At 55.3% G+C, this 23,605-nt stretch overlaps 1 protein-coding gene across 3 annotated transcripts in view; it reads left to right on the top strand.

Moving 5' to 3' along the window:
- PRKAG2 (protein kinase AMP-activated non-catalytic subunit gamma 2) overlaps nucleotides 1–23,605 on the top strand; it is a 310,081-nt gene that overhangs the window by 90,309 nt on the left and 196,167 nt on the right. For 2 of the 3 annotated variants that reach the window (XM_018046688.1, XM_018046689.1), the window contains exons 2-3: nucleotides 4,632–4,703; nucleotides 11,332–11,611. In XM_018046688.1, the coding sequence (XP_017902177.1) occupies nucleotides 4,632–4,703; nucleotides 11,332–11,611 (352 nt within the window). The remainder of the gene's footprint in view (nucleotides 1–4,631; nucleotides 4,704–11,331; nucleotides 11,612–23,605) is intronic. The other variant, XM_018046690.1, reaches the window with a different exon arrangement.

Genomic DNA, 23,605 nt, shown 5'->3' on the forward strand with positions numbered 1-23,605 from the left:
TCCCAACCCAGGAATCAAACTGGGGTCTCCTGCATTGCAGGCAGATTCTTTACCAGCTGAGCTACCAGGGAAACCCCAAAAGTGAGGGTAGGTCACAGAAAACTACAGAATGTTGCTGAAAGAAATCAGAGGAGATGAATAAATGGAGAGACATCCCACGTCCGTTAATTGGTAGACTTAATATTGTTAAGATGTCAGTATTACCCGAAGTCATCTACACATTCAGTGTCATCCCTATCAGAATCCCTACTTCAGATATAGAAAAGCCGTCCTTAAATTTATATGAACTCTCAAGGGACCCCAAGAAGCCAAACTATCTTGAGAAAAAGAAAGGAGCAGAATTAGAGGTCTCACATTTCCTGATCTCAGAACTTACTACAAAGCTACAATCATCAGAACAGTGTGGTGCTGGCATAAAGACAGACTGATGGAATAGAATAGAGTCCAGAAAGAAACCCTGCCGTATGTATACAGCCATATGATTTTCAACAGGAGTGCCAAGGCCATTGGCTTCCCTGGTGACACAGTGGTAAAGGATCCACCTGCCAATGCAGGAGACACGAGAGATTTGCAGGTTGGATTCCTGGGTCAGGAAGATCCCCTGGAGGAGGAAGTGGCAGCCTACTCCAGTATCCTTCGCCTGGAAAATTCCATGGGCAGAGGAGCCTGGAAGGCTACAGTCCATGGGGTCAGAAAGAGTCAGACACAAGTGAGTACGCACGTGACTGCATGCACGCTAAGACCATCCACTGGAGAAAAAATAATCTTTTCAGTACATGGTGCTGGGAAAATTAGATATCGACATGCGAGATAAAGTTGGGCTTTTACCTTACACCATATACAAAAATTATAGTAGTTTCCCCTTATCCACCCCACTCCAGTACTCTTGCCTGGAAAATCCCATGGACGGAGGAGCCTGGTGGGCTGCAGTCCATGGGGTCACACAGAGTCGGACACGACTGAAGCGACTTAGCAGCAGCAGCAGCCCCTTATCCACAGGGGCTATGTTCGAGACTGGCAGTGGGTACCTAAAACCACAGGTAGTGCTGAGCCCTGTGTGTACATGGTGCTGGGAAAATTAGATATCGACATGCGAGATAAAGCTGGGCTCTCACCTTACACCGTATACAAAAATTATGGTAGTTTCCCCTTACCCGCAGGGGCTGTGTTCGAGACTGGCAGTGGCTGAGGTCGTGCTGAGCCCCGTGTGTACTCTGCTCTTCCTGTACATACATAGCTACGGCAAATGTGAAATGCGAAGTAGGCGCAGTAAGAGAATATCCAGACTGCCAGCATCACGCCTTTAGCACCTCAGGACCATTATTAAGTATAAGAAGCGTCGCTTGAACACAAGCTCCGACACCAACAGTTGAGCTGATAACCAAGACGGCTACTGAGTGCTGGGTGGGCGAGTTGCGTGTATGCAGTGAGGGTATATGGCAGACAAAGGGGTGAGTCACGTCCCGGTTGGGATGGAGCAGGATGGTGCAAGGTTTCATCAGCTTACTCATAGTGGCATGAGATTCAAAATATGGGAATTGCTTATTTCTGGAATTTTCCATTAAATGTTTCTAGACCCCTGCTGCTGCTGCTAAGTCGATTCAGTTGTGTCCGACTCTGTGCGACCCCATAGACGGCAGCCCACCAGGCTCCTCTGTCCCTGGGATTCTTCAGGCAAGAACACTGGAGTGGGTTGCCATTTCCTTCTCCAATGCATGAAAGTGAAAAGTGAAAGTGAAGTCGTTCAGTCGTGCCCAACTCTTAGCAACCCCATGGACTGCAGCTCACCAGGCTCCTCCGTCCGTGGGAGTTTCCAGGCAAGAGTACTGGAGTGGGGTGCCATTGGAAATGCAAATCAAATCCTCATTGAGATACCGTCTCACACCCATTAGGATGGCTAAAACAGCAACAACTAAAACAAAGCAGAAAACAGCAAGCGTCCAGTGAGGATGTGGAGAAATTGGCACCCTCGTGCACTCTTGGTGGGGGTATAAAATGGTGCGGCTGCTATGGAAAAAGTACAGGGGTTCCTCAAGAGTATTAAAAATAGAATTACTGTATAGTCCAGCAATTCCACATCTGAGTCTATACCCAAAAGAACCGAAAGCAGGGTTGCAGAGATATCTGTACACCTGTTGTATTAGTTTGCCAGGGCTGCCATAACAAAGTGTCACAGACTGGGTGGCGTAAATAGCAGAAATTTATTTTCTCACAGTTCTCGAGGCTTAGAAGTCCAAGGTTAAGGTTTCGGCAGGGTGAGTGACTTCTGAGACCTCTCTCATTGGGGCTCATAGATGGCCATTCTCTCCGTGTGTTCATATGGTCTTTCCTTCTGGGTCTATCCTAATGGTCTCTTATTCTATGGACACAATCATATTGGATTGAGGTCTTAAGGAGGGCCCACCTGTCTAGCTTCATATTACCATAATTCAAAGACTCAACAAGTACAGTCACATTCTGGGGTATTTGGATGTTCAATCCATAGTACCTGTGTTCATAGCAGCATTAGTCACGGTAGCCAAAAGGTGGAACCAACCCACTTCAGTCACTCAGTCGTGTTCGACTCTTTGCGACCCCGTGGACTACAGCATGCCAGGCTTCCCTGTCCATCACCAACTCCTGGAGCTTACTCAAACTCATGTCCATCAAGTCAGGGAAGCCATCCAACCATCTCATCCTCTGTCATCCCCTTCTCCTCCTGCCTTCAATCTTTCCTAGCATCAAGGTCTTTTCTAATTCCTTAATAAATGACTAGATAACCAGAATGTGGTCTATCCATACAGTGGAACATTCAGTTCAGTTCAGTCACTCAGTCGTGTCCAACTCTTTGCGACCCCATGGACCGCAGCACACCAGGCCTCCCTGTCCATCGCCAGTTCCTGGAGTTTACCCAAACTCATGTCCACTGAGTCACAGATGCCATCCAGCCATCTCATCCTCTGTTGTCACCTTCTCCTCCTGTCCTCAATCTTTCCCAGTGTCAGGGTCTTTTCCAGTGAGTCGGCTTTTTGCATCAGGTGGGCAAAGTACTGGAGCTTCAGCATCAGTCCTTCCAGTGAATATTCAGGGTTGATTTCCTTTCGGATGGACTGGTTGGATCTCCTTGCAGTCCAAGGGACTCTCAAGAGTCTTCTCCAACACCACAGTTCAAAAGCATCAATTCTTCAGCGCTCAGCTTTCTTTATAGTTCAACTCTCACATCCATACATGACCACTGGAAAAACCATAGCCTTGACTGGACAGACCTGTGTTGGCAAAGTAACATCTCTGCTTTTTAATATGCTGTCTAGGTTGGTCATAACTTTCTTTCCAAGGAGCAAGTGTCTGTTAATTTCATGGCTGCAGTCACGATGTAACGTTACTCAGCCTTCAAAAGGAAGGGAATTTTGCCACATGCTACAGCATGAATGAAACTGAGGACATGATGTGAAGGGAAATAAGCCAGGAACAAGAAAGACAAATACTGCACGATTCCCCTTCTAGGAGGTCCCTAGAGCTGTCACATTTATAGAGGCAGAAAGTAGAATGTGGGGGAAGGGTTGGCAGAGAGGCACAGTTGTCGAATGCCCGTGGAGTTTCGCTTTGCAGAAAGGAAAGGGCCTTGGAGGCTGTTTGCACAGCAGTGTGAAGGTGCTCAAGTCCACTGAGTTGAAATGACTAAGATGGTAAATCTTGGGGTGGTTGTTGTTGTTTAGTTGCGAAGTCGTGTCCAACTCTTCCAAACCTATGGACTGTAGCCTGCCAGGCTCCTCCATCCATGGTATTTTCCAGGCAAGAATACTGGAGTGGTTTGCCATTTCCTTCTCCAGGGGATCTTCCCAGCCCAGCAATCCAACCCACATCTCCCTCATTGGCAGGTGGATTCTTTACTACTGAGCCACGAGGGAAGCCCACGTCTTATGTTACACGTATTTTACTGCAGTTAGCAAGGATAAAAAAAAAAAAGAAGAAGGTTCGGGATGCAAGCAGTTTCTCCTGGTAGAAGGCTGCCCAGGTGGGGTTTCTGCCTCAAGTGGAGGTGTCCACCAGGCAGGAGACAGGAGACGGTGAGGGTCTCATCATTTCAGACACGATGAGTCTGTGCAGTCTACCACCCCCCACCCCCACCCCCACCCCACCCCACCCCGCCTCACCGCAAGGCCATCTCTCTGGGCCATGATGTCATCAGGCTTTTCTGAGTGCTCTGCCCTAGTGGCCAGCCCCCAACACACAGCTCTGTCCTCTTCCCAGGAGGACACACATCCTCGGGCCATGTTCGTGCTAGGAGATGGTGTCCGGCCCATCGGCCACTCCCCAGAGCGCCCGGTGGGCTCTCCCTTCCCTCCCCAGCCTTTTTCCTTCATTCTCTCCCTCCTGCCCTGCAGTCCAGGTGCCTTCTTCCTGCTCTTTCCCTGGGGGGTCGAGAGGAAAGGTGGAGAGCAGGTTGGATCCCCGAGGGGGGCCCAGGGCAGGCGTCTCCACTGCCTCCTTCCACCTTCTTGGCCATCCGCTCCCTCCCTGGTGGCTGGCATTCGAGGAGGACTCAGCAAGGGGCTGGGGATACACTCGGAGACCCACGTGCAGCCCCAGACGTGGCCAGGTGGGCCCCCGAGGGTCCTGGTCACTGACCACGTGCCCTCTTTCCGTCCTAGGACCTGAGTTCCTTTGCCATGCCGCTCCTGGATGGAGACCTGGAGAGTTCAGAAAAGCCTCCGTCTCGTAAGGTAAGGCTCCCTTCCTCCCAGCTTCTCCCAGCTCACCAGAGCTGCCACGGAGGCCAAACTCGCTCAGCTCAAGCCCGAGACAGACTTCTCCGCCCTGTGCCCCTGGCTGCAGCTGAGCCCACCCTCACCCTCCAGGCTGCACCCCTTTTTCTTCTCTCCCCTCGGGGCTCCTCCCTGGTCCCTGGATGCCCCAAAGCGGGCAGAGGTGATGCTGAAGAGCTCGCGTTGAGCTCAGCTCCCTGAGTGCCTGAGATGCTCACAGGCAAAGAGAAGAGATTGAAAACCAGGGAGCCTGGGTGTCTCTCCCCATGAGACAGGAGTCCCTCCTCCTGCCCCGCCCCCTCCTTCCCTTCCCCCACTCCAGCCTCCAGCCCTCAAGTCCTTCTCTCCCTTCCGTCCTCTTCCATCTTTTCTTTTCCTCTCGTTCACCCACCTTCTCCCCTCTCCCACGGGTCCGTTTTTCCTGCTCAAGGTTGGTGGAGGGCTGGCAGCCCGAGGCGTGTGTGTCCTGGGATGGGTGGAGCGGCCGTGGCAGGAATGGGGAGGTCTAGGCAGCCTGCAGTGGGGGTGAGTGCAGGGCAGAGTGCTGGCGGGAGGCCCAGCGGTCGTGCCCAGCGGGGAGCGCTGCAGGCCGTGTCTTGAGAGCAGAGAGTGATAGACAGACTTTCCCCCAGTCCTCGGGCTGCCTCACAGCTGGGCTGGGTCCAGTCTGGGTTGCCTGGTGCTCAGCCCAGTGTGTGCAATGCTGCGTCCAGACCCCCTGCTCTGGGACTGGCGGGGCAGGCCATGCAGGGGAGTGTCCCAGCAGGACAGGTCCTGCACCTCCCAGCTCATCTCTGCATCTTTGTGCCCTGTGACTGAGATCCCCGTCTCCTCAGGGAATTGAACACTTTCCGTGGCTGCCAAGCTGAACGTGGATGGGACCCTGGGTGGCCTCCTCCTCCTCCACGATCTAGAGGCCAAGGCTGAGCTCCCCTTTTTGGGAGCTCTGGGCTCAAGAGCCAAGCGCCCAGGCTCCCAAGCATCAGTTGAGATGGGAGTCTGTCCGCTCTCCCCACTAGTCCCCAGTCCTGGTTCCCCTGCCCCCAGAGGGGGCAGCCCTTTGTCACAAAAGACATCTCAGGATGCAAGGGCTTCTGGTCACCTCGCCTCCACACAGCTCTCCCGGGCCGGCGTCGAGAGGAAGATCAGTGCCTCTGACGTCCCCGGATCTTTCAAGAGCGCTGCGGTCACTCCGGGTTGGCCAGGGTGGCCGGGGCCTGGGGGAGTCTGGAATGCCAGGCAGTCCGCCACCCCCCACCCCCTCAACGAGTGACCACGGGTTTTTCCTGTCTGTGCCCCTTGATCCTGGGACGAGGAGCCTGGACCCTTTGTTTATCTTTCCTGGCAGCTTCCCTGAGGTGTGACCTGGGACAGGACCTTCTCTGTGAACCTGTCTCCCCGTCAGCAAACCCGGGCTCATGACAGTGCTCACCTCCCTTGTGAGGATGAAACGAGCTTGTCCGTAGAGCAGACGCAGATGGGCAGCTGCCCAAGGGCGGTCTGGGAACGCGGCTGTGACTCAGAACATCCACCGTCTGGAGCGCTGTGGAGGGGAGCACCCATGTCCTGTTTATCTGAGCCGTGGGGAGTGTTGCACTCAGCCGGGCCCTAGACTCCCCTCAGGCACTCCTGTCCATCACTGGCCACGCGTACCACCCCTCTGGCTCCTCTGCTGAGAACACCCGCCCCCTTTCTGTCTGGAGTACACGGGGGCTCCGGCTGGGACACCCCACCATCAGCTTGCTGGATGCGGCCCTTGCCTGCCAGGCCTGACCTCCCCACCTCTCTGGCCTGAGTCAGACTTCAGGGGAGGGTGTTCCTGGCCAATAGATCCTCCCTTTGAGGTTTTGTTTCACTCAGCCCCCCTTTTTCTGGCACCCCTTGCCTGTGACCTCCTTTATCCTCGCCTGTTTCCCACAAGCTCCCAAGAGGCCCCCCTCCCAGTCGGCTGTCAGTCACCGCCAGGCCAGCCCCGCCCACCCTTCACCTTCACCCCTGCACCTCTCTTCTCCTTTCCCCTTCGTCCTTGGGATGCAGCTGAGACCTGAGAGTCGGGAGGCTGGGCCCTGCCCCGCGGCGCCCCCTGCAGCCGTGGACAGAGGTGGGCCTGGCAGCCTTACCCACTGTGCCCTGAGTTCCCATCCATAGCTCTGAGGAGCCAGCAGGCACTGGGGTGGCTCTGGGCCCTTTGTTCATCCAAACCCAAGGAAACGTGCCATTGCATTGGCAAAGTACCATATTAGCTGCGTCCTGCTTGAAGGCATGGGCCCTGTCCCTGGGGCTCCTACCCCTACCCATCCTGGAGGAAGCAGACCCAGAGGCCAGCTCTGTGCCCACCTTCTCGAGGTCATGGCTTGAGACCAGTCCTTACGCTTCCTGTGGACAAGGCTGAGCTGTGGCCACCATTTTTGGCCATGTTTGGGGGACAGTCTGCTCTCTGGGGCCCCCTCCTCAAGCTGACAGCTGAGGCCTGGTTCCATCAGCCTGGAATTCTGAGCATAGGATGGAATCCCAGTCTGGAGAATCTTGGGGCTCCACTTGCCCTTCAGATAGGGTTCAAGCAGGCACCCCGGGCCCTGTGAGACTGACCATCCAGCGGCAGCTGGCTCCGCTTTCCCCTGTGAGCTGTCCGTGGTGGCCCAAGTGAGTGGCTGTTTGTCTGTCCTCCCAGCTCCACCTCCTCTTTCCCTGGCTCTGGGACGTCTCTGCCCCTCGGCCTGTCCACAGCCTGTCAGCTCTCAGTGCCTTCTCTGGTTTGGGGCCCCGTGACCCACAGTGTCCCTTTTTGCAGACTCTTCCCCATCTGGCTCACTCTCAGGCCAGCCTCATCTTCCCTGCCATTCTCCATGGCCTCACGGGGACCCCAACCTTCCCCACGTCTTGTTCTCTGCGTGGAAAGAACGTCAGCCTTGCTCAGCCGTTCCTCCTTCCCAGGCCGAGCTCACTGTGCAGCGTGGAGGGGACATCCACGGGGTTAACGTGACTCCCTGCCTCTGTCCTCACACTTGACCTTGACTCCTTTCTGTTTCACGTTGCCAGGCTGCTCCCGGGAGGTATGTGGTGCAAGAGTCAAGGCCGTGGGCCTAATGTCCCACCCACAACTGACCAGCTTTGTGGCCTTCACTGTGTCCCCAGTTGGTGCCTTCTCAGAGCTCTGGGGTCAGGGATACCCGGGAAGTGATGGTGACTGGCCACCAGCATGTCGGCCCTAAATGACTGTGCTAGCCCCGTGCTGCAGAGCCTCCGTGGTGTCCCCTCTAAGGAGACTTAGGTTCTCACACCCCACATGGATTGACTGAGTGAAAGTCACTCAGTCGTGTCTGACTCTTTGCGCCCCCATGGACTGTACAGTCCATGGAATTCTCCAGGCCAGAATCCTGGAGTGGGTAGCCGTTCCCTTCTCCAGGGGATCTTCCCAACCCAGGAATCAAACCCAGGTCTCCCGCATTGCAGGTGGATTCTTTACCAGCTGAGCCACCAGGGAAGCCCAAGAATACTGGAGTGGGTAGCCTATCCCTTCTCCAGCGGATCTTTCCAACCCAGGAATCGGACCCAGGTCCTCTGCACTGCAGGCGGATTCTTTACCAGCTGAGCTATCAGGGAAGCCGCACCCCCCACGTGGAGCCTCTCCCTAAACCAGCCCTGCCTCCCTGACTCTCCACACCTAACCAAGGATCTACTGGGGCCAAATTCATGGCAGTGAGAGCTGAGTGAAGAGGCCGAGGCGCGTACCGTGGGTCGGGACCTGGCCCTGCAGGGCAGCCTGCTGCCCCCAGTGTACACACGAGGACGCTGACACTAGGTCTCTGGTCACTGCTGGAAACCGAGCCGGCGTTCAGCTCCTGTGTCTGTGTCCAGAATCCTTGCTCATACCATCCTGCTGTGGGGTGACCCTCCATCCCTGGGCCCATGGTTGTGACCGCCCCTAGCCCATGTCCACAGATACATGCCGCCCACCTCTTGGAAAGCTGCTCCGTGTGAATTATGCATGGGACTCAGAAGAGCTTTGGAATGCCTGAGCCCGTAGGTCAGTGGGTAGTGGCTGAACCCAACACTTTAGAGACCTTTGTGCTTCCTGTATCACATGGTTGGAAAAAGAAACCCTTGAACTCAAGCAGAGCTGGAGTCCCGTGGTTCGGGTGTAGCTCGGCCTCTGCCTCCGAAGCCCACTGGGCATAAGGTTCTGCACTGCCCCTCATGGCCACACTGGTCCTTTATCGCAGGGCAGAGGGTCTCAGGAAGAAGGGGGCGTGTGGTTGAGAGTCCCCACAAGGGCATCTCTTCCTTTAAGGGACCATAAGCCCAGCTGAAGCTCCAGTGCTCTGGCCACCTGATGGGAAAAGCCAACTCATTGGAAAAGACCCTGATGCTGGGAAAGATTGAGAGCAGGGGGAGAAGGGCACGACAGAGGATGAGATGGTTGGATGGCGTCACCGACATGATGGATGTCAGTTTGAGCAAGCTCCAGGAGATGGTGAAGGGAAGGCTGGCATGCTGCAGTTCATGGGGTCGCGGAGAAGCAGACACGGCTTAGCGACTGAACATCAAGTGCAGACGGCATATTAAAAAGCAGAGCCATCACTTTGCCAGTACAGGTCCGTCTAGTCAAGGCTATGGTTTTTCCAGCAGTCATGTGTGGATGTGAGAGTTGGACCATAACGAAAGCTGAGCGCTGAAGAATTGATGCTTTTGAACTGTGGTGTTGGAGAAGACTCTTGAGAGTCCCTTGGACTGCAAGGAGATCCAACCAGTCCATCCTAAAGGAGATCAGTCCTGGGTGTACATTGGAGGGACTGATGTTGAAGCTGAAACTCCAACACTTTGGCCACCTGATGCAGAGAGCTGACTCATTTGAAAAGACCCTGATGCTGGGAAAGATTGAGGGCAGGGGAAGGGGAGGACAGAGGATGAAATGGTTGGATGGCATCATCGACTCGATGCACATGGGTCTGAGTGAACTCCGGGAGTTGGTGATGGACAGGGAGGCCTGGTGTGCTGCAGTCCATAGGGTTGCCGAGGAGCTGACTCAACTGAGCGACTGAACATCAAGCCCAGCTCAGGGCGCCCTCTAGTGGTGGAAGAGCTCACAGGGTCCCGGGACCGGACAGGCACCCCAGGTGTACAGAGACACAGAGGCCGCTTTCTTACCTCCCTTCTCAGTGCACCTGGGGTCACCTGCCTTGCAGAGCCCGGGGTCTCAGCCTGCTGGCCGACTTCCGCCAGGCTTCGTCCTTGCCCCAGCACCCAGTGGACAAGTGGTTTTCCTTTCCTGCTGCAGAGCTGGGTGGCCGGGGCCCTCTGGCTCCTGTGTTGCAGGCTTCCCCAGGGGATGACAGCCAGTCGTGTGCAAAGGTGATTACTGTTGGTCAGGTCTGGCTGGTGCCCCTTCAGACAGCCCTGAGGGGCGAGGTGGGCCCCTCATTCCACCCAGGAGGAGACCCAGGCTTAGGGAGTCTCAGTAACGCCCCCGGTGGTTCAGCAAGGGTTGAGCAGGTCAAGCCCAGGCGCTCAGATGCAAATGAAGTGAAGTGAAGTCACTCAGTTGTGTCTGATTCTTTGCAACCCCATGGACCATACAGTCCATGGAATTCTCCAGGCCAGAATACTGGAGTGGATAGCCTTTCCCTTCTCCAGGGGATCTTCCCAACCCAGGGACCAAATCCAGGTCTCCTGTTTTGCAGGCGGATTCTTTACTGGCTGAGCCACAGGGAAGCCCAAGAAGACTGGAGTGGGTAGCCTATCCCTTCTCCAGGGGCTCTTCCTGACCCAGGAATCAAACTGGGGTCTCCTGCATTGCAGGCGGATTCTTTACCAACTGAGCTATGAGGGAAGCCATTGAGATGCGAATACTGGTTCCTAAACCCACCAGCAGGGCACCTTAGAAATCCCTCCAGTCTATGAGTTGCAAGTGCACTGGCTTGAAGATGGAGTCAAGCACTTTTTCAAACCCTAACTGGTGGCGATTTCAAGTCATGACCCAAGTGAGCCTCAGAGGTTTTCAGCCTCATTAACTTTTTTCCCTAACCCTTGTGGTCACTCCAACGTGGACGCTGCTTGGAGATGAAACCTTCGTCCCTTCTACACCAGGACCCCAGGACGGAGCCCCGGGCCCCCAGACTCTCAGGTCCTGGGGGTCTGTGCTCCCTCCTTCGAGGAAGGGCAACATTATTGCAGGGCGGTCAGACCTCAAGGACAGATGCATGTTCTTGAGAAGTGAAGACCAGGAGATGGGGCTGCAGACAGGCCAGAGGGGAAGAGGCCAGCTTTCGAGGCTTTGCGGTTGCCTTGGCTGTCCTCCCCGCCTCCCGGAAGCCCCCTTGCAGAGAGCTGGACGGAGGCCAGGGTTGGGGGGTGGATGGGGTGGTGTGGCCCAGCCTGTGGATGGGTCATCCTTGCTCCCATCCTGCACACCCTCTCAGGCCGCCCCTTGTCTGTGTGAGAGCCTGGTTGGGCTGTTTCTCAGTTGGGGTGCCATGGACCCCCAAGCTGGGTGGCAGGGGACAGCGGAGGAGGGGAGGTCCACACAGGCCGCCATCTGGGCTCCAAGGGACCTCACATGTCTGTCTGTCTGTCTTTCTGTCTGCAGGTGGACAGCCCCTTCGGCTCGGGCAGCCCCTCCAAAGGCTTCTTCACCAGAGGCCCCCAGCCCCGGCCCTCCAGCCCCGTGTCTGCCCCCGTGCGCCCCAAGACCAGCCCCGGCTCCCCCAAAACCGTGTTCCCGTTCTCCTACCAGGAGTCCCCACCGCGCTCCCCACGCCGCATGAGCTTCAGCGGGATCTTCCGCTCCTCCTCCAAAGACTCCTCCCCCAGCTCCAACCCGTCCACCTCGCCGGGGGGCATCCGCTTCTTCTCTCGCTCCAGAAAAAGTAAGGCATTGATGCTTTTGTTCCAGGTGGGTGCAGGGCTGCGGGGGGAGCCGCTCTCGGCCTCGGGGGACGCTGCCGCTGGCCGGTGGCTGTAGCGATGGTGCTGAGTGCGCGCGTCTGGGTCCGTCCCCCAAGAAAAATTGAGCTCCGGAAAAACGGGTTTCCACCAGGGCCCCTTTCTTCCTGCGCTAACCCATCGGTCGTGGTTTGCGGGGGTTAATGCAAACATCGCCATCTGATAGGGCTGAAAGGACAGCCACGTGGAATGCTGGAAGTCAGGAGTGGTGTGAAGCTAAGATTGGGCCCGGTACCCTGCTGTGGTCTGCCCCAGGGTGGACCACAAGCCAGAGGGATTTGAGTCTTTGGGACTCAAATTTGGGACCACATTTGAGGGATTTGAGGCTTACTTGTTTCTGGCACATCCTGACTTTGTTCTGGGTCCTGGGTAGCTGGGGTTCATCTGTTAAGAGAAACAGGGGCAGGAAACGTGTGTTTGAGAGAGAGTTCTTTAGGCTCATGAGAATTTGTGCTCTAAGGATAAACTGTTCTCCGCTGAGCGCCGTTGATCGTAACTGGAAATATTATGGCTAACCATAAAGCTGTCCTTGTTTAGTTGCCAAGTCACATCAGACTCCTTGTGATCCCCGTGGACTGTAGCCCGCCAGGTGCCTCTGTCCCTGGGATTCTCCAGGCAGGAATATTGGAGTGGGCTGCCGTGCCCTCCTCCGGGGGGTCATCCTGACCCAGAGGCTGAACCCGTGTCTCCTGCGTCGGCAGGAGGGTTCCTTACCACGGAGCCCCCGGGGAAGCTCAAACCATAAAGCAGACGGTTTCTTTTCGCCTCTCCTGTTTCTCGGTGCGTCTCCCTACTCGTCGCGCCTCTTTCTGATGACAGAGGAAGTTCCTGTTCAGGAAGATGGTGCTTTGGAAAACATGCTTGCCCCGGGTGTCGGGTCTGGAGTGGTCCTCCTTTGTCTCTGGTTGTATTTGCAGGAGGGCCTGTAGGTCGGAGCTGTACGCCATCCACAGGGCCAGCACCAGTGTTCAGCCTCTGTGACTTACGAGGGAGGGTGGGGGACTCTTCTTTTGGTGGTTTGGGGTGTTGCTCCTAGCACCCCTCAAGTCCTCCCCGTGATGACTGAACTCACGTGCAAGTGTACAGATGTCCTGTGACGAGGGAGTCCTCACGCAGATGACGCGGGCCACGTGCGGTTGGGAACTTACATGTGAAGCCAGAGGGGCAGGTGTGTCCCAGCCCTGATGTCCCAGCGCCCCAGAGAACATCCATCCCCGGTTTCCTCTACAGGGATCCTGAAACCCTCAACTACTCCATCATACACCAGCTCTCAGAGGAGGGTGGTCAGACCAGACCTTCACCAGACATCCTGTTTCTCACATTGGGCCTGGGTTGGTTACAACAGAATGAGGTTGTGTTAATTTCGTGGGGGCAGCCATGACGAAGTAGCCCAAACCGGGTGGCTTAAACAACAGGAATTTATTCCCTCCCAGCTCCAGAGGCCAGACGTCAGAACCAAGCTCTCAGCGGGGCTGTGGTCCCGCTGAAGGGGCTGGGGAAGAGTCTGGCTTTTCTCTCAGCTCCTGGTGTTGCTGGCAGCCCTTGGTGTTTCTTGGCCCGTGGAGGCAATGCTCACCGTCTGCCTCCATCGCCGTGGGCGTCTGGCTCGCTCCCGCCGTGTGTCTGTCCGTATCCACGGGCCGCTTCCCTTCTGAGGACCACAGTTGCTTTGCATGCAGGGCCACTGACCCCAGGATGACCTCCTCCGAATCCCTTACATCTGCTGTGACCTTGTTTCCACTTAAGTTCCCTTTTTGAGTTTCCTGGAAAAGACATGAATTTGGCGGGGGGAGGGGGTAGGGATACCTGGTGGCTCAGACAGTAAAGAATCCGCCTGCAGTGCAGGAGATGTGGGTTCGATCCCTGGGCTGGGAAGATCCCCTGGAGGAGGAAAAGGCAACCCCCTCCAGTGTTCTTGCCTGGAGAATCCCATGGACAGAGGAGCCTGGCAGGCTGCAGTCCACGGGGTCGCAAAGAGTCGGACACGACTGAGCGACTAACACACACGCACAGCCATCCCACCCAGGGCACCGGTGACATCAGAAGAGCCAGGACCTGCAGTTCACGACACTGGCTGGGGAGTGGAGGACTGACCTGCGGGCATAGGATGGTCACCCTGTTAAGACCAGGGTCACTTCTGAAGGCAGAAGGCCGCAGCCAGGATGCAGTCTGGGAGGTCTGGGGGAGCCTGCAGGTGGCCTGTGAGTCCTGGAGGCTTGCCCGGCCTTCAGCTCCTGGTGCCGGGAGTCCATGCTGCCCGTTTCTGGTCAGTGACTTTGAAGGCCATTCAGTGTGCCTGCCTGGGTGCTAAGCTGTTTCAGTCGTGTCCAGTTTTTTGCAACCCCATAGACTGTCACCGGCCAGGCTCCTCCATCCATGGGATCCTCCCAGCAAGAATACTGGAGTGGGTTGCCATTTCCTTCTCCAGGGGATCTTCCCAGCCCAGGGATCGAACCCAGGAGTGGCTGGGGCTGCTGGTAAAAAGACGCTCATTAATTAGGTTGGGTTGGGGCTCAGCTTCCTTAGAGAAGCTCTCTCGGGGGTGGGGGCGGTGGGTGTTCAGACCAGGGACGGTAGCCCGTGCTGTTGCCCTTGAAGCACGGAGCCCACGTCCTTGACCTTCCCCAGCCGGAAACCAGCCCTGCCCAGCCTGCTGATGAAGCGTGAAGGCCCTGGTCTGTATACAGGCAGCACGTGTCCTGCTTCATGGGTCCTCCCCTCGGGCCCTGGCCCCCCGGTTTTCCCATCGCGTGTGGTGTGAGGCGTGTGTGGAGGGCATACAATCTGTCTGCTCTTCCTCCTGCTTGAGTCTACACCCACGTCAAGGTGCCTGGACTATACATCGCTCCCACTGCCCCGGAACTGATTCCGTAACCCTGAACTTGAGAGGAACGCCCTTGGCCTGTGTGAAGGGTCTTATAAGCGGCAGCCCATGGAACGTGCTGTGAAAAGATGTTGCAGGGACACTTTGTCACACGAGACCCCTGGGAGAAATTTCCCATCTTGGTACCAAGAATAGCTGTACTTCTGAGCAACTGGATGGCTTTTGTGTGTCATAGACTGTGATGGTGTAACAACCCCATTTCCCATCTGCATTGTCTGCTGGGAATTGGAACCAACTCTGTACCCAGGGTGTTAAGAGCATTTCTAGCCTGGTTTCTGAATCCATTTTTGGCCCCCCATCCTTTTACTTCCCGCCCCACAACTCACTTTTCAAAAAAATAAAAACAAAGAAGACAGTTTGATGGAAGGAGTTGGGTGTATTTACAGAATTCAAAGAGGAGCTGAATGCTCGCGACTCAGGAAGGGAAGGAGCCAGGCTGGTTCTGGCAGGCTCAGTGGCCAGAATTCACAGAGATGCAGAGAATCCCTAGTCTTTGCGTCTCTCCACCAGCCACTCCAAATGCCTCATCCTAGGATATCTGATCAGCCCAGCTGGGATCTCTGAACCAATGGGGTCCTGTTCAGGGGGCGGCTGGGAGGCAGGGTCAAACAGCTAAAGCACAGTGACCAGGAGCCTGCCCTAGAGGTGGGCGGAACGTTCCAGGAGGAGAGGCCCAGTTGGCAGCCAGGACGCACCCACACCACTCTCTGCATCCACTGCCCGGCCTGTGTGCACACGCAGCCTCCTACATCCATGAAGATGCCCTCATCGAGCTCGGTCCAGTCACTCCACATGCGGCAGTCAGCATCCCCCTGCTTCCCCGATCCTGTCTGAGCGTCACCGCTAAGGATGGACCAAGCCCTCCGCCTTGGCCTGATGAGACGCTCGTTTCTCCTCCAGTGCTGTCTGCACCCTGTCCTTCCCATCCTGTGACTTCCGGGGGAGAGTTAAGATTCCCCACATTAAGAACTGCAGCAGACTTCCTCTGTTCTCTTTCTCTATTGTCTGCTGACACAGGATTAAAAGGTGCCGCAGACTCCCCAGGTGACCCTCAAGTGTGGCAAACATTGTTGTCTGTTATTCGGAGAAAGGGGGAAGACAGAAATCCTGCAGAGCCATTTTCAAAGGGAAAGAGAGGAAAAGGATTCAGACCCATTAAGAGCGAGAGAAGATGGCAGGGGCTTCTCTGGGGGTCCAGTGGCTGGGACCCTGTGGGTCCCATGTGGGGGGCCCAGATCCGATCCCCTGGGCGGGGAGCTAGATCCCACGTGCAGCAACTAAGACCCAGTGTAGTCACACAAGTAAATACAATATATCTTTCTGCTCGTCTGCTGCTGGGAGCAGCGAGGACCTCGGTTGGCTGGCGCTCTCTCCCCGGGAGGAGAGCCAGCCCTTTGCTCTGCAAGGACCCTACCCCTTGGAGGGGCTTCTTGAATGCTGTGGCTGTAGCCTTCCCCTGGGCTCCTGGCCCAGTGGCGTGTTGATCCCAGACATGTCCTGGGGACCCTAGGGTTTCCATCACGCTCGTCCTAGCCACACGGTTAACTAGCAGCAAGCCTAATTCCCTTGGAGGATCAGGGTCAGCCATCCCAAGCAAAGCAATAACCCACTTTCGGCCTCTTCCTCTAAAAACAGACGACAGCCCGGGACAAAATCCAGCTTGAAACTTTTCTTCATTCTTGTACTTTAATCACTGAGATACAGGCACGCCCTTGCTTCTCTCCCCTGTGGCTATTTGCGCTTGGAACGCAGATTCAAGCTATTGTCTCTGAACCACATGCCCCACAGGGTAGAACACGTTTACATCTCGTCTTCAAGTGAAAGTCGCTCCGTCGTGTCAGACTGTTTTGAACCCATGGGCTGTACAGTCCATGGAACTCTCCAGGCCAGAATACTGGAGTGGGTAGCCTTTCCCTTCTCCAGGGGATCTTCCCAACCCAGGGGTCAAACCCAGGTCTCCCACATTGCAGGCGGACTCTTTACCAGCTGAGCCACGAGGGAAGCCCCACATCTCATCTAGTTCCCAAGGAGTCTTACATGGCCATGAGGCGGTAGAAGCTTCCAGAAAATAGCGAAGCTTATCTCCAAAAGGACAACAAAGATTTCCTGCAGCTTGGCTGAGGATGGCCTTGCTTTTGAAGGTGAGGAAAGGGAAACGCGTGTCCATCTGTTTGTGAACTGCAAATAATAAGATGAAAGTCTTTAAAAAAAGAAAGAAAGCAAAACAGTCTGGCTTGGTCAGCAAGGCAGGACCTCAGGAAGGACTGAATCTCATGGTACTCAACTTTGCTCCCTAATCGTTGATAGTAATTAGCCTTGTCTCCTGGGCTTGTTCTCAGTGCATTGTACGTGAGCGCTGGGTTTTGTTCCGACACGTGCGTATTTGTTTATTTTACTCATTTGCTTGTTAATACTTCACTGATACGTTAGGTGCATCATGAGACACACACCAAAACCTTAATTGGAGACCTCGGTGTCCCAGGTGTCAATATTCAGGGTTCACTTTCTGGATGTGTAGACAGGAAAAGCAAGATTCTCCGGATTGGGCACTGTAGAGGGTTTTCTCCGGAGAAGGCAATGGCACCCCACTCCAGTACTCTTGCCTGGAAAATCCCATGGATGGGGGAGCCTGGTGGGCTACAGTCCACGGGGTCGCACAGAGTTGGACATGACTGAAGCGGCTTAGCAGCAACAGCAGCAGCAAATTTTCTCGGTTTGCTTCCTCTGTCTTCTGTTGGCCAAAACCTAACAGCATTTCCACATCAGACAGTTCCTCCTAGTTCAACACACGGCAAACACACAGAATCCAGGACAGGACCTGCAGTGGCGCAGAACACGTTGACAGCCTCAGGCTCCCGGGGGACCAAATGACAAGGCTCCAGGGTGGAATTGGTCATAAACGGGGCACAAAAGGAGGGAACAGCAGAGAAAGGACGGGAGGAAGTTCCAGGCAGGCTGCGGGGAGGAGACAGAAAGCAACTTTCCTGGGCTGCAGTAGAGATGCTGAGCTCTGAGAGCAGAGCAGAGGTGAGAAGGGCAGGTGGCCCACGTGGGGCGACATGGGAAAGACCTACACTGGGTCTACGCTGGGAAAGACCGAAGGCCAAAGGAGAAGCGGGCAGCAGAGGAAGAGACGGTTAGATAGCATCACTAACCAAATGGACATCAGTCTGAGCAAACTCCAGGAGATAGCCAGGGGCAGGGAAGCCTGGTGTACTGCAGTTCATGGGTTGCAAAGAGTCGGACACAACTTCACAACTAAACAACAACAACATGTCACCATTAAAAAAATAATAATAACTTTAGGTTGACCACAGGACAACTAACAACCCTTACAGGCCTCCATAAAGGGAGTACGGACAAAACTGATGCTTGGAGAATATTATTAAGACCGCTTGTGCAGAGAGTGAGAAGGGCTTGTAAGGAAATGAGGCCACCGTCCTAGTCCAGGGTGGCTTGGGACCCAGACGAGGGACTCGGAGCAGCGGAAGGGATGGTAGGAACAGAGAGGGATGGAAAAAGGACTAATGGTGGGAATCCCCTGGCAGTCCAGTGGTCAAGACTCTGCCTTCCAATGCAGGGCGTGTGGGTTCGGTCCCTGGTCCGAGAGCTAAGATCCCATGTTTCCCATGGCCAAAAACCATAAAATAGGAGCAGTACTGTAACAAATCCAATGAAGACGTAAAAAAAGGAAAATAAATAATGGGGTGTAGAAAGGATGGGGAAGAAAGAGGGAAATGAAAGGGTGAGAGAACCCAAACCTGTGAGTTCTCGCCACTCAGAGCTTGTTCGGTGATGGTAGTTGTTGGTACCGACAATCCGAGACCAGCGGCTCCTTGTCCAGGGCTCTCCAGAGCCTCCTCTTCAGGGCATCTCTCAGCCTGGGGCTGCTGCACCAAGAAGCCGGAGTGTAGACAGATGCCCGTGTAGGTCAGCACTTCCTGGAGCCTGGCAACGTTTGTAACAGCCACGGCCAGCGACAGGAAATACGACGCGTAGAAGATGATGAGGAAGGCAAGCAACTGCCAGGCCACAGCGTGAGCCCTGGAGCTGAGGCCACACAGCGAGAACATGAGCGAGAGGGTGGACGCCAGGAGCGGGAGGAGCGGAACCGACCACCGGAGAACCACGTGGGGCAGAACAAAGAATAGATAGACGGTCTGTAGCCTCTCAGCCACGGTGTGGTTTCCATGGGAACCCTGGGTGGCAACCATCTGCCTGAGAACCGAAGGCCTCGTGGCGGATAAGATGACCTATGAACCAGACAGGATCAGGGCACCCAGCAGAAGCCAGGGCACCTTGTTTCAGAACCCTCTGTTTCAGCCAGAAGAAGACAGGGTACAAGAAGGAGGCAATCTTGGCACAGTGGAAGACTGAAAGTCAGGCGGTCAGCCAGGAGTTGAGGCTGTTGAAGCTCCAGGAGATTTCGAAAGAACTTTTGAAACTAACACCAAAGGAATTTGAGAGGTTGTTATGGAGGGCCACCCTGTGGGAAAGACCCTGATGCTGGGAAAGATTGAGGGCAGGAGGAGAAGGGGACGACAGAGGATGAGATGGCTGGATGGCATCAGTGACTCTATGGACATGAGTTTGGGTGAACTCTGGGAGTTGGTGGTGGATAGGGAGGCCTGGCGTGTTGCAGTCCTTGGCATCAGACACGACTGAGCGACTGAACTGAACTGAACCCCATACAGAAAGAACCGGGAGGCGGCCAGGCAGGCCACAATTGTGTCGCCTGCGGGCAGCACCTGGCATCGCACAAGTTCCCGGCTCAGCACTGTAACTATGAAGCCATCCTGCAGCGTGGTGGCCAGCGACTCCAGGACAAAGCTGACCTTGAAGATGGGCGTGGGGGAGAGCAGCATCTTCTCCAGGCGCTGGGACTCACCCACGGGTAGACACAGCCTCCCTGGTCAGGCCACGCTGTTGAGACTACAGACCCCGAGGCACTTCCCTGGGATTCAGGCAGACATGCAGCAAACGCCCCCCACCCCCACCGGTCCTCCAGGAGCTGAGAAGGGGGCCTCTGTGACTTCTCTGAGCATACAAATCCCCCCCAGCTCAATGACGCCCTGTGTCTGTTTGCATAACCTGTATTTGCCTGCTCTTCATCAGAGCCAGATGTAGGGAAATGTGACAAAAGAGAGGCCCTGGGGTGATTGGAAATATGTTGCCCTTTATTTCTCACCACGCTCTTTCTTTCCTAGTATTAGTCACTCAGGTGTGTCTGACACTTTGCGACCCCATGGACTGTAGCCCACCAGGCTCCTCTGTCCATGGAATTCTCCAAGCAAGAAGCCTGTAGTGGGTTGCCATTTCCCTTCTCCAGGGGATCTTCCAGACCCAAGGACCGAACCTAGGTGTCCTGGATTGCAGACAGATTCTTTACCATCTGAGCCACCAGGGAAATCCATTTCTTTCCTAACTTTTTTCTTAAAAGTTCCCCAGGGATGGTGACCGGGCAGGGAGGCAGCCGTGTGTGCAGCAGGGATGGCCTGGGGGTGGCTGATGGGAAGGAGGACCAGGCCTGACCCCCACCCTTGGGCCCTCGGGTGCCACAAGACGGGGAGTGGGGGAACTAGTCTGTGTGCAAAGTCTGGACCATCTACGCTTCCTTTCACGGCGAGAAACAGTAATCCTTCCCACTTCTGAAAGTCTTCTTTGAGACTGGCCTTCAGAGCCACGTTCTTTTTTTTAATATTCTTGGTGATGGGCCGTCTTTGCCTTTGGAAGATGGATTTCCTTTTTGTAAAGAGATCTTTTGGGGCCAGTAATGTTTGGGGTCAGAAGTTGAGATGAAGCTGCACTGATAGAAACCCACAAGCGTGCTGTTGGGTAGGGACAGGACACAGGCTCACCGCGGGGCGTGAGGCTGGGGCTCCACCCTCGGCTCTGCTCGCGGCTTTGGCTGCAGCAGCTGCTCATTCCTTCTCCACCCTGGGTGCTCAATGGCGTCCTTCTGACATGACTTCACCATCCAGACAGTGAGGTCCGGACAGTTAATGCCTTTCCTGCTTTGACTCCTAGTGGAGGGTGGAGGGTAAGGCACTTGGTTGCTGTTCAGTCGCTCAGTCGTGTCCGACTCTTTGCAGCCCCATGGACTGCAGCATGCCGGGCTCCCCTGTCCTTCACCATCTCCTGGAGATTGCTCAAACTCATGTCCATTGAGTCTGTGATGCCATCCAGTCATCTCATCCTCTGTCATCCCCTTCTCCTCCCGCCTTCAGTCTTTCCCAGCGATGGCGTCTTTTCCAGTGAGTCGGCTCTTTGCATCAGGTGGCGAAAAGATTGTAGCTTCAGCTTCAGCATCAGTCCTTCCAATGAGTATTCAGGGTTGATTTCCTTTAGAACTGACTGGTTTGATCTCCTTGCTGTCCAAGTGACTCTCAAGAGTCTTCTTCACCACCACAGTTTGAAAGCATCAATTCTTCGGTGCTCAGCCTTCTTTATGGTCCGTCTCTAATATGACTACTGAAAAAACCATGGCTTTGACTGTATTATGTATGCAAAGTTAGCTGATGAGAACCCGCTGTATAACAAAGGGTGCTCTGCCCAGCGCTCTGCTGTGACGCAGAGTAGATGTACACATACACGTAGACGTGTGCACAGATGTATACTCGCGGCTGATTCACTCTGCTGTGTCACCGCAGAAACTAACGCAACACTGGAAAGCAGCTAAACTCCAATTAAAAAAAAAACTGACTTCAGACACTGTTAGGTGGGTTATAAAGACAGAGTTTTATTTAACCCTTGTAGTAACTGTTGTAGGTTGGTGTCCTCTCAACAAAGATACATTGAGGTCCTAACCCCTAGTATTTCTGATTGTAATCTTACCTGGGAATCAAGTCACTTACCTGGGAATCAGGTCACTTACCTGGAAATCAGATCACTTACCTCTAAATCAAGTCAGTTACTTGAGAATCAAGTCACTTACCTGGAAGTCAAGTCACTTACCTGGGAATCAAGTCACTTACATGAGAATCAAGTCACTTACCTGGAAATCAAGTCACTGCAGGTGTACTTAGCTGAGGGAGAGCCGTACTAGAGTCGGGAAGACGGTGATGGGAAGACAGACACACGGGGAGGATGCTGCGTGACAACGGAGGTGGGGACTGGAGTGGTGTGTCTCCAGGCCAAGGGCTGCCAGCAACCACGGAAGCCAGAAGAGCAAGGAAGGGGCAGAGCCCTGCGGACCCCGCAATTTCTGTCTTCTGGCCTCCAGACTGTGAGGGAATCCTCTTCTGACGACCTGGTTTGGGGCGCTCTGGTGCAGGCAGCCGCAGGAAGCCGATGCAAGGACCAGCCGTGGGCAAGTGATGAGGGTCAGCAGACCGGAGGCTGAGCTCCGTGAATCAACGCCGGCCCCTGATCTCTGGGTCACGAGACCACCATCCGTGAGGGCAGGGCTGTGGGGCTCAGACGACCCCCACGTGAGTCAAAGTCGGCCCCTGATCTCTGCGTCATGAGACCACCATCCGTGAGGACGGGGCTGTGGGGCTCAGACAACCCCCACGTGAGTCAAGGTCGGCCTGATCTCTGCGTCACAAGACTGCCATCCGTGAGGGCAGGGCTGTGGGGCTCAGACGACCCCCACCTTCTCCGGGAGGGAGAGGAGGCCGGACCTGCTCTCTAGTTCCTGGTGACTTGCGCACAGACTCCTTGGTGATTTTCGAGAGAGCAGTTTGGGTGGCGGGGAAGGAAAGGAAGCTGCTAGGAGCTGAGGACTGAAGACACTGACTGCGTTTCACCGCATTTGGGCCTGAAGGGTAGGCCAGCTCAGGGCAGGGTCTCTGTGTTCACCCACAGCCCCCGGGGGCTCTGGCCCCTCGCTGAGGCCGAATTGGGACCATGCGATGGGGTTTCCATCAGGGGCTGACAGTTCCGGGCAGATGGGAGGTCTTCCATCTGCAGTGCAGGGCTGGGGCGCAGAAGGTGGAGGTGATGGGGCTGCAGGAGGTAAGAAGCCGGATCTGTGTCCCCTCACCACGTCTTGCCCCAAACCACCCCGCCCCCACCTCCTCAAGTGTCCTGTTTTCCCTCTTAGCATGGGGAGCAAGGTGGGTGGGTGGGGTGGAATATGGTCAGGCCCACCACCTTGCTTGTGTGAGACTGTGACGTGAGCAGGAGAGAAACCCTTCTGAGGTCACACTGCCAAGAACCCCAGGCCCCGATCCTGCTGTGGCATCAAGTGAGGCCACACTGACCCGGGTGTGGGGACGGAAGCAGATGGGCGCTAAGGGCTGGCTTGTTGGCTTCACGACAGGAGAGACCTGGGTGCACGTCTAGGCGGAGCAGAGGTGCGCGGGCCTGTGAGACAGGCCTCCGTGCTTGAGTTGTAGACGATCTGATAATCCAGTGAGGACATGCTGGCTTCCACGTCCCTGGCCTCAGGGTGAACGAACGGGATGTAACTGGAACCCTGAAAGGGATCAAAGCAAAGGCGCCTCCTCCCCGCCCACAGAGAGGGATGTCCGCCGGCTGATCCCGCGGACATCTCCCCTCTTCCCCCGTGGTGAGAGGCTGTGGCTTCCAGAACACCTCAGCATCTAGGGACCATGGTGGACAGAGAGGGGCCGCCCGGGGGGGCAAGGTCATGGAGCTCGGTATTTTAGATAATAGATATCCTGATAGTTTAATCTCTTTTACGTTGTGTGTTTGTTTCGGTTATGATGTCATTAAAGCGTCCTAACTAAGCTGCACATCTCCTTGGTGGCAGAGGTGACATTTGTCCTGATGGCAATTAAGGCAAAACTGGAATATTCCAGACCCAGGGCTGGGTGGGGATGGGGGCGGATTGGCGCTCAGACAAACTTGAATCCCTCACCCACCCACCCTGCTCCCCGTGCTAAGAGGGGAAAGGGGACACTTGAGGAGGAGGTGGGGGCAGGGTGGTTTGGGGCAAGACGTGGTGAGGGATGAATACTGCCAAGTGACCACGGCTGGGCCGGAGGAGGGGCCGAGTGTGGTTAGCAAAAACCTCGTTATCCATGCCAGCACCCTCCCTACCCCACCCACCAGTCTTTTTCCTCTAAAA

This window comes from Capra hircus, chromosome 4 (assembly GCF_001704415.2).
Source record: "Capra hircus breed San Clemente chromosome 4, ASM170441v1, whole genome shotgun sequence".
Classification (NCBI taxonomy): Eukaryota; Metazoa; Chordata; class Mammalia; order Artiodactyla; family Bovidae; genus Capra; species Capra hircus.